Here is a 10,725-nt window from a genome sequence, read left to right on the forward strand (position 1 = left end):
AATATAAAAAGAGAGAAAATATTAAAAATAAGTTGATGATGTAGGCTCAACAAAAATGCGGCAACATTAAACTCTACGCTTTAGCTTTTAAATACATATAGATTTGTCACGTTACATTGAGAAATTATCACTCCTAAGGCTAAGGGAGAGTCTTCCCTCCTCTCAATGACTCGGTTCCAAAACCAGGTTAACATCAGGTTGGGATTTAATAACTATGTATCAACCATTTCTTTGAAATATTTTTGTCTTATCTTACAGCTCCTTTCATTTGACAACAAAATACATACTTTTCAATTCTTGTTTACAAATAAAATAGTGAATGCACTCTGTAACTACATCACAACTTGGAAAAAATAAGAAGAAACCACAACATGGATGAAGTATGAGTCTTTAGTCTTCTTTCTCAAGAAGCTTGAATGGTGAATCTCATCCCAGAGTAGAATAGACCTGGAGAGACAGCATACCAGCTCAAAGCCTAGAGTTCAAATTAGTGTACCATCTTCCAACAACTGGCCTGCCGCATTCTCTTCCTCTTCATCAATCACCAAGTATGGATTCCTTTCAATCGGCTTAAAGTTATAGAAAATAAACACATAAAAAGCCAAGCTTGCACACTCTTCTGTGGCATCCCCAACCCATTCATATCTATAATTCAACCTTTTACGAATTGCCGGAACTGCAACCCTTGTAAAATACAAGTACCCCACCAAAACCATGTAGAATTGCTTGAACAGTTTTAGTTTTTCAAGATTCCTAGCTGCCTTGCCATCTGTTTTGGATGCTTCTCGTAAGTTTCTAATTGACCAGAATATAGGGAAAAAAACGGCACAGCAACAGACTAGATCAACTAGCAAGAGAGTGCGGTTCCATGTAGAGTAAAGCATAAACCACTCCAACGTTGTTGGACGTTTTTCCTTCAGAATAACATAAGCTATATTCGCAACAACCTGTAATGGCATTACTATCATTAAAACCTTCTTCTCTCGGACTTGTAGGTGAGGTTTCAGGAAGCACCACCCTGTGCCTATAAGCAAAATGACAGTAAAAAGTAGTACACTTTTGAATAACCCAAAAACATAAAATGCCATATCCCAACCATGAGGAGTGCCCGTTTTTCTCACGTACATATAGTCTTCAAAAGCAGATATCATTGAAAGCATCTTGAAGAGAAGTAATACACCCATAATTGTATGGATTTTTTCAGTAATTGGCCTTTGTTTAATGCATGTGAAGACCCATATAACGAAAAAACCTGTATATATAAGAAATAAGAGAAAATAGAGGATTGGCAAATTGGTTTTTCCTGCAGAAAGGAACTCCTTTTCGCCATGTTTCAAATTGTACATCTCAGTGTGGACATACATTGATACCTCAAATTCTGTCTGGCAGTTGCAGAAACTCAGAATATATTCGTCGGGTTCACCAATGGCAGTGGAAACATTATAGGCTGATGAGTTGGTGATAAGCTTTTCAAATGTGGACAACACTTGCACATATTTGCTCGATAAAATGCATGAGTGTTTGTTGCGTATGGCCTCCATTATAATTGGGAACAGAAATGAACTTTTGAAAATGTAAAATCCCATGGAATTTAGGTTTAGTTGTGCCTTGTGAGCCTTTGATTTCCATGAGATATCTTTTATTGAAATCAAGGCGTGACCATCTTGTAAGAATCCAAATCTCTGAAAGGCAAAAGTTTTTCGGGAGTCATCAACAATGTGTTTGTCCTTGATGTCAGATATAGCAAAGGGAATGCTTGAAATTATGAGTAAAGCATATGAGACTTGAAGCATAGGATGATGGCTTAGAGGGAAAAAGTTGAAGATTTCCATAGAGTTAATATGGAACTGAAACTTCGAAAATGAAAAAATGGTATCCAAAGGTAGATCGAATAATCTTATATGTTGCTAAAGGTGGTTCAAACTGAAAACAATAATTTGCAAATTGCTGTGTTTGGTTGGATATGGATGGCTCATAAGTGGTAACAGCAAAAGAGAAGAACGGTTTGCCAAAGATTTGGAAGAGAGACTGAACAAACTCATATATTTATCAATTCTATACATATATAGTTCTAAATTAAGGTTAATATTAGCAAACAAGGTTTTCTTCTTTTCGCTAAATTTTCATGTGATTTTGTTTTTAACGAGAAAACCATAAATTTCATTACTAGTATTAGTGATATCAAATGCATTTTGTAAATAATGTAATGTGTGGTTAAAATATGTTAAAGAGGTAGTAGATATAAGTAAATTTATTACTTAGGACACATTTGGTAGACTGTAATTGTGATTACATAGGAATGAGAATAGGTATTACAAGGAATACAAGACACTTAATAGTTATTACTATTCATTTGTTTGGTAACAACACAAAAATAGAACCTTGAAGATAATAGAATGTTTAAATCAAAGTTTAAATTGTAACATTAAAATAAAACTTAAAATATATTTTAAGAAATATCTTACTCATATAATTATATTTCCTAAAAAATATTATTTTTAAATTTGAAAGAAAGATTAGTTATTTTTTATGACTTTTTATTTTCATAATTGTTATATGTATATGGAAAGTTTGTTTATTTATAAATAGTATTAATTTTAAAAATTAATACACCTACTAAGGAATAGTTATTACAACTTTTTTAGAGACGAATAGTTATTCCTCATTTTAAAGAATAACTATTCATGAGGAATGACTATTTCCTATAATAAAAACATAACTAAATTACTGAATAACTAAACCTTATGAATAACTATTACATTACAATATTTATTACGTCTACCAAAATTACAAAACTTTAATAATATAAGAAAAATATAATTTTATCAAAAGCTACCAACATTACGTGAGAATGTAACATAATTTTCAACGAAGCAACTTTCCTTTTTGCACAAACCTCTCCTCCCAAATCATCATAAGTGGACCAAATCAACTAAAGTGGAACAAAACAGATTGAATTGGACTGAATGAACCGAACTGGAAAAAATGGACCGAATTGGACTGAAATAAACCATTTTGTACCGAAATGGACCAAAGTTGACAAAAATAAACCGAAGTGGACCGAAGCTTGTTCCCTTTCACAACATCATTCCAAGTGGTCCTCGGTACTAGTGATAAACTCGTGGTGTTCTATTCCTTTGGCATGTCTTACTACCTCATTATACCGCTCTGGGATTTCATAATTTTCATGTTGTGTTTCTACTTTCAAGGACTCCTTTCTTCTCAAAAAAAAAAGAAACTTTCAAGGACTAGTTTCTCTTTTTCAAAATAAAAAATCTGCATTGATTTGGCACGAATGCATTCAATTGTAGCGCTTATTAGTAGTCATGCTTAATACGGAATCAATCCGCTGTGATTTTTTTTCTTCTTTTAAATTTGAATTGTCATGTATTTAAATTTAATTGGAAAGCCTAAAATACTTCACCTATAAAATTATACTAAGTTTTGCCTTCTAATAAAAAGCCTCTCCCCGACTCAATTTCTCTAAGTAGAGTTAATATTTTCATTATTTTGATGGGGAACGGGCTGGCTCTCATGTGATTAGTGATTACTATCTTTGAGAGTACTTGCTTTCAACCTTAAGAAGTCCAAATTTTTCTTTTCTTTTCCAATGCTGTATTGGATTTTGATTTTTTTTTTTTTTTTACAAATTCTTCTTATTGCGCATGAAAGTTATGTTTTTATTTAGATTTCGCTTGGTCCTGTCATGGTACATTAGTACTGTTGTCTATTCTCGCATAAAACTTGCTCAAAGATTGGAAAAAGTTAAGTCTAAAGAGGTGAGGCATTTGAAAGAATAACATATTGAGAAGAATTAGGGCCTGTTTGTTACCCATCCCAAACTCACATTTTTACATTTTAAACAACATTACACTCCACGTACTTTTTCACCCACATGTATTTTAAAAAACTACAAACAATATTTCTCAAACTACTCTACCAAACACCCCCTTAATAGCTCTTTTTCTTTAAAGATTTACTCTCTAATTTACACTTGGAATCAACAATGGATAGTCAATTGGAATAAGACTTCGAATTCATTAACATCTTGAATGGGCAAACGACCAAATACCACTTCAATCCTTATAAATGACATGGTTGTTACTGTAGAGAAAATCCCTCTGGAACATGAGCACGTAAACTCATTATCCAATAGGGAATAACTGACTTTTTAATGCTTCAATATAGCACCTATAATTTTATCAGATACACATATTAAAAACCATCACAACAACATCAACTTAAACTCAATCATTCAGATACAACGAACTACAATCAGAATAATAGAATGACATAGCAGGTTTCATACATCTAATGCTACACCAATGAGTAAGACAACACTAGAAAAATACATGATGACCAAAGCAACAGAATATCCTAAATCAACAAGAGTCCTACCTAATATCTAATAAGAAAAGAGCACAACTCGTGGGGTTAAAACCAACATGAGACTGAATCCTAGTTTGTCCTGAACAAAATAGCCAACAAGTTTATATTGGTGTCAGACAAATTTTGAGTGAGCCTAAATGCTGTAGTGTCCACCGAAAACAATCAAGCCACAACCAACATACAACAAGCGAACATGATCAACAAGAAACCTCACAGTTCAACTGGCTGGGGCCTTTAGATCCCTCTTCAGGCATAGAAGTCTTAATGTCAACAGCTGAGTTCCTAAAGCCCTGAATGGGGTTAATAGAAGCTGAATTGTCTCCATGAAAGGCCGTAGAAGAAGTGAAAATAGGCTTTACTCCTCCATAGACTCCTCTTGTTTCTTCATCATAGTGAGGACTGGCAGGGATAGTTGATGTAGGTTCAATTCTTTGCTTCTTGGGCTTCTGCTCCTGCTGGTGCCCTGGTAGAAAACTGCCCACAACAACCTGATGCATTCAAACCGCTCAGAAGAATCCAAACACAATTAATTAAATAGTTAATGACAAAATCAAAATATTGTACACACATGTATATATATAGACATGCACACATAAATTTAAAGCTGAACTTGGGGCATATAGGCATAACCACTAAGTATTTTTATGTAAGAGCGAAAGGTTATCTACAGAGGTTATCGTCTGTCATCATTACTCTTCTAAATGACTTACTTTACATCAAGACAAAAATAAACATTTCTTATTTTAAATATATCATAAAAATAAAAATAGGATTTAAAGCTTGAAATCAACATCAATAACTAAATGACCTGTAATCTTCTTTCCTTGTCCTTTCATTTTTCATCTAAAGGAAATAAATGTACCTGCACAGGGCCCGCAGCTACTAATAGACCAGCAAGTCCTCCTCCCACCACTCGACCATCTGGCCCAGCCAAAGAGACGCTCATCCCACCAGATCTGCTTTTCGTTCCTCCATTGTCAGTAGGCATAAATGATCCACACAAGGAAAGTATCTCAAAACGACCCTGTAAAAACAACCAGAAAAGCTTAATGGTTTCTACAGAGTGATAATGCCACATCATATGAAAGGATAATACTCTAAAAGCACAAAATCGGCTTTTCTTGGCCATAAAGTTGTATAACATTGAACCCATTAATCCTTCTCCCACCACAGGTTATCATCAGATCTCCACCATAAAAGGAGGAGAAATAGTGAAAAACCACTAGGCTACAAGGCTATTCATAAGCTAGCCAAGTTAATAGTAACATTGAAGGGGTCCGTTAATTTATTTATTCATGACTCACAGGGCAGCCAACCATTGAACCCCCAAAGTAAACCAGGCCTGCAAGACACACTTATGGCCCTTGCATTAAAAGTAAGCCCAATAGATTATAAATCAGTGTCTTTTGAATGAATGCTAAACAGAATAAGGATCAACAGATAAACTATTTCAGATCATATTTGAAAAATATAAACCACAAGATTGGGATATTTTCAAAACCTTTCCGGAATACACTTTTTAGTTAATATGAAGAGTCAATTCATAACTTATTCTAAATTTATTCTGTGAACCTGGAGAGAGAAACTGCATGGTCAAGATAATGACTATATTAACTTGATAATAATTACAAAAGCAGCATAGGTTTGGCTACTCTTTTTCCTCATATCCATATCAAAAAAGAATATTTGTGAGATAGCAAAACTATAAGTAAGTTTTTAAACCAAACCAAGAAATAAATTTGAGCCCATGATGTGAATTAGACATCCTGGAGAGCATCCCCATGGTTGAATGATAAAAAAGGACAACGGTAAGTGTGCCCAAAATGTTTAATTTGTAATTAATTTTTTGGAAATTCCAGTAAGGATAAGTATCTGTCTCAGAAGACCCAGCTTCTACACAGCCCTAAATGTAACTATCATGATCTTGTACGATTTAGGAGTACATTTCAAGTTGGTACTGGAGTAGTGGAGTATGGTGATCTTGAGCTTGGCTTCAACTCTGTTTTACTTAGAATGAGACACAGTCCATGTGCCACACAGCCCCCAACTTTTGTATATGGTGGTCCACAGAACACGTATCTGGTGGGTGCACAAATTGCACATGGCACACAAAAGACGCTTCCAGATCACAATCTAAAGTATTAAACAGTACAAAATTCATGCCTAGTCAGCTTGTATATTCGATAGTGCGGTGCTCTGCACACACACAGAGGACCTTGCATTCTTAAATACGGTAATCAGGTAAAAAAAATCCAGAAATTCAAGAACTAAAGCTGTTTTTTTTATAGGTAAGAATTAAAGCTATGTCAATCTAATTTATACAACACCAAAAGCATAGCATGCCATTAAAAATGGTGCATGCTATGGAGGTGCAAATAAAGATACTCATTGGTCCTGAAATTACTTACAATGTCAATCATATGAAAATCATTTAGGAGGATATAGGACCACACCTCATATGTTAAAGTACCCCCAGAAGAAGTAGGTTGTCGAAGCGTAACATTTGAAATTGTACCATTTGCAGAAAGAATGCATATAGCACGGGCTCCTTGTTGAGAGAAGGACATGACCTTCATTGTAACATCCTGCCAGAACAAATATCAGAAATGTAGAGAAGTACAACATACACTGTTCACTAAATATTTGGAAAGAACAGATGAAGTCACCCTCAACAACTATTTCAAATAGGGATGTCAGGTAACTGATTTCCTAAGCCGGAAGTCAGATTTTTTCATAGTGTTGGTATATCGGTCCATATAGGAGTAAAACAAGTCATGCCATTAATATGACCTCCCATTTCAAACGAGACCAATTGGCACAAAACAACAATCAGGACCACAATCCAACAAAGCCCAAATGATGAAAATGAACAAATAAAAATTAGAAACTTACTGACCAAAAGAGCAATTCAATTTCACATATATTTAGCAGAGCATACCTCTCCAGGATTAACGGTGATCACGTGGGGTGTAAAATTTGCACCAACGGAGTATGCAATTCTTTCACCTACAATACAAAATTTAGCAAAAAAAAATCAGTAAAGCCATACTGGAACTCTCATTTTACTCAAAAAACTTAGATTTTAGCCCCTTAACCTGTATAATTATTCAAACATTAACAAAATCTTCAAAATAGCATTCCGACTAAAGTACCTTCCCACACTCATTTTTCCAATTTGATTGACAAACAAAGGGGCTTCTCATTAAGTTATCACTGTTGAAGCCAGAAAAATGATAGTCTCAATTTATGAAGCCTAACGGATGGAATATCTATGAAGATTTCCCAATTCATCTCTATAAGGTAAGCCTGGAGAAAGGCTGTGTTAACTAATTGGATGAAATCAAGAATCCAAATCATAAATAAGCCCCGAACAAAAAATTAAATAACAAAATAAAGACACAGCCAACCAGGAACTTCTATGCTAGTGATCAACTTGAATTGGTCTAGAGCCAAAATGAAATATAATTTGCACCTCTTTCATTCCTAATCATTCAGTCAGCTATAGTTAGTACTCAATATTTCATAAGTGAAGAAAGATTATGAAATTGACCATCATTTGTCAAAGATTTTTGCATTCACAAAGAGTCCCCCCAAGTCTAGTACCTAGTTGAATACACAACAGGATTTGCCTTTATGATAGCTTCTTTTTTTTTTATAAGTACCTTTATGATAGCTTCTAAAGAGATTCTAGTTTTTACAAGTTGTGCACGATTTATATATCATGATATTAAAGAATTCAAAATAGTTTACTTAAACTGGTCATTATAATTAAACAAGAGCTCAATACAGTCATTGGACAGAGATCCATGACTTCTCTCATCCTACTGTTTCCACTGTTTTTCAATATGTTATGGGCTTTAAATCAATTTTAGGTTTAAAATTAAATTCAAGTTAGGACTTTAAATTAAAAATTCTAGAAGTTAGTTTTAGAAAGCATCGATGTTTCAATGTACGAGGCGGGAAAGTACATTAATTGTTTACAGTTGAATTATAACCCAATCTTTGAGGTATGGGTGTCATGGAGAAAGTAACTTCATGATGAGTTGAATTTGTAGCTTTATCACAATTAACCAAAAATAAGTCTATCTGTTCAGCATCTTCCTCCCCTTAGTATGTACATGCCAATCCCATATCATTTCCCCCAATTTAATCTTTGCTCAAAATTTTCTTGATTTTCTTTTGCCTTCTTATCTCAGCCTAGTTAATGAGGCTTTCATACATCCTGCAATAAAGTAAGTGGGTTATTAAGAATTAACTACTCAGCTAGGACCAGTTCAATCACAGTCACATCAGCTAAGTAGTGGAATTTACCTATTGAACAACCTGGCACCTTCAATCATTCTCACTCTACTTCCTTCTAAGATTACGCTATCTTTCTGTCCAAAAAAAAAAAAAAGGCAAGAACTACAATATTCTAGCCAGAAGAAAAAAAAAACATTGACCCAAAAAAACCCCTTCCTTCTTACAATTACCATTAATTCCAGATCTGAAGGGGAATCTGAGATAAGGGTCCACTCCCACTCACCAAATCCAAAACATATCTTCTTAAATTCCACTGCAGAAATCGAACGCACACCAAATAACCAACAATGCACCACAAAAACCAACCGCTAGCCACCACTAGCTCTTTAACTTTATAAATTATCAACATTGCAACCATCAAACACTTTGTACCTTAAAATTGTACACACAGCTCTGACTCCTCTCAAGTCTCAACCCAAGTACCCAATACCAACAGATCATGGTCTTATATGTAACAGTAAAAAAATAAAAATAAAAAGCCAGCCTAACAGTGACTAAAAATTTCAAGATTTTCAAAATCCAAAAATAGAAAGAAAGAAAATAAAAAGTTTATATAGCAAGAACATGATCCATACTAATTCTTACCTGGGCTTTCATACTCATACTTATGTGACTTCTTGACCGAGTCGACTGGCCGGCCTCTACCCCGTTTCCAGGCCGAAAACTCTCCGGTAAGAGGAATTGAAGATGAAATCGGCATCGGTGACAATGCCAGTGAGGCAGCCTTTGCCCCAGCCACAGCCCCAGCTCCAGCTCCAGCTCCAGCCCCATCAGGACCATACTTTCTAGGCCTACCCCTCTTCTTCTTCCCTTCTGTACTGGGCACCGCCACACTCACTGGTGAAGCAGCCACAATTGTGGGTGGCCCTGCTACTTGGGTTGGGTTTTCAGTTCTTGGAGCAACCCGGAAGCCATCTGGAGCCTCCTCACCCTTCACTGCAATCCCAGAAGCAGAGCTCTCTTTCTCCTCCATAGATATAATTCAAAATTTTATACAAGCCCCTAAAAAACCCTCCAAAGCTTAAAACCCTAAACCCTTTTTAAAAACACTGAGGCCTACCCATCAAAGATTCAAACTTTTTGTAACTCAGAAAACCAAGAAACATGGAAACAGTTTCAAAAAGCTTGAAACTTTTGTCCTGTTTAACCAAAACCCAGTTTGAGTTCAAATACAATAAAAGAAACCCAGAAAAAATGCAGTGGAAATGAAGCTTCTAAAACCCTCCCTCAACACCTAAAACCCTAATTCAAGTGCTGAACCATCAGAAGCTCAAAACTACAAATTCCTACAGCTGGGTTTTGCTCTGTGTGAAGCAACACACAGTTCAATGGCTGAAATTCTTCACCATTGCAGGAAAATGCAGAGGAATTCAAAGGTGACAGTGAATTACACCAAAAAAATTGCAAGAATTACAGGGTAAAAAATCACAAATTCTTGGCATAGAAATTCATGAAAAGTGGTAGTATGAATTAGGGTTTTGCAGGAAAAGGAGGAGAAATAAATAAAGTGGAAAAAATCGGAAAAATTAAAAAAATAAAAAAATAATTTACATATGTAATTAAATATTGTGAATTTGATTAATAATTAATATTTTAATTGCAATATTCAAAGTATACATTTTGGTTAATAAAATGGTTCACGTCCGTCTTGGAAATTCAATAAAGGTGATTTAATAAATGACAGAGATACTAAATTTGAATATTTTAAAAAAATAATAATATTAATGTGGGAAAAAGAAAAAAAGCTTTAATCTTTTTTTAATTTTTAAATAGGCATTTATTTATTTTAAAGCTTAAAAAAGAAATATTTCAAAGCTGTAAAGCTAACGTTAGAACCATTGCATTTCTCCAACTACTGACAAGTTTCTTTGTCTTTTCAGTTAAATTAAAGTTTGACTACAAAAGAAATTTTAACTTAAACTAAAAGCCCTCTCATTTGGAGGAATCTACTGTTAATGCCACTGTAACTTCATGCTCTCTTTTTTTTTTTTCTTTTTTTTTAATTTTTTTTCTCAATCTTTATATAAGTAGCAA

The 10,725-nt window shown here is 34.4% G+C and overlaps 2 protein-coding genes across 2 annotated transcripts; both read right to left on the reverse strand.

Annotated features, from left to right (window-relative positions):
* Positions 1 to 482: 482 nt before the first annotated feature.
* Positions 483 to 1,832, reverse strand: LOC142612459 (protein CANDIDATE G-PROTEIN COUPLED RECEPTOR 7-like). Its single transcript, XM_075784552.1, has 2 exons — positions 603 to 1,832; positions 483 to 569 (listed from the first exon to the last, which is right to left on the reverse strand). The coding sequence occupies exons 1-2, from the start codon at positions 1,830 to 1,832 to the stop codon at positions 483 to 485; spliced, it is 1,317 nt and encodes a 438-aa protein (XP_075640667.1).
* Positions 1,833 to 4,215: 2,383 nt separating this feature from the next.
* Positions 4,216 to 10,236, reverse strand: LOC142613785 (AT-hook motif nuclear-localized protein 6). Its single transcript, XM_075786284.1, has 5 exons — positions 9,277 to 10,236; positions 7,328 to 7,395; positions 6,843 to 6,974; positions 5,252 to 5,413; positions 4,216 to 4,877 (listed from the first exon to the last, which is right to left on the reverse strand). The coding sequence occupies exons 1-5, from the start codon at positions 9,662 to 9,664 to the stop codon at positions 4,587 to 4,589; spliced, it is 1,041 nt and encodes a 346-aa protein (XP_075642399.1). The 5' UTR covers positions 9,665 to 10,236; the 3' UTR covers positions 4,216 to 4,586.
* Between the last annotated feature and the right edge of the window lie 489 nt (positions 10,237 to 10,725).

This window comes from Castanea sativa, chromosome 10 (assembly GCF_040712315.1).
Source record: "Castanea sativa cultivar Marrone di Chiusa Pesio chromosome 10, ASM4071231v1".
Lineage (NCBI taxonomy): Eukaryota > Viridiplantae > Streptophyta > Magnoliopsida > Fagales > Fagaceae > Castanea > Castanea sativa.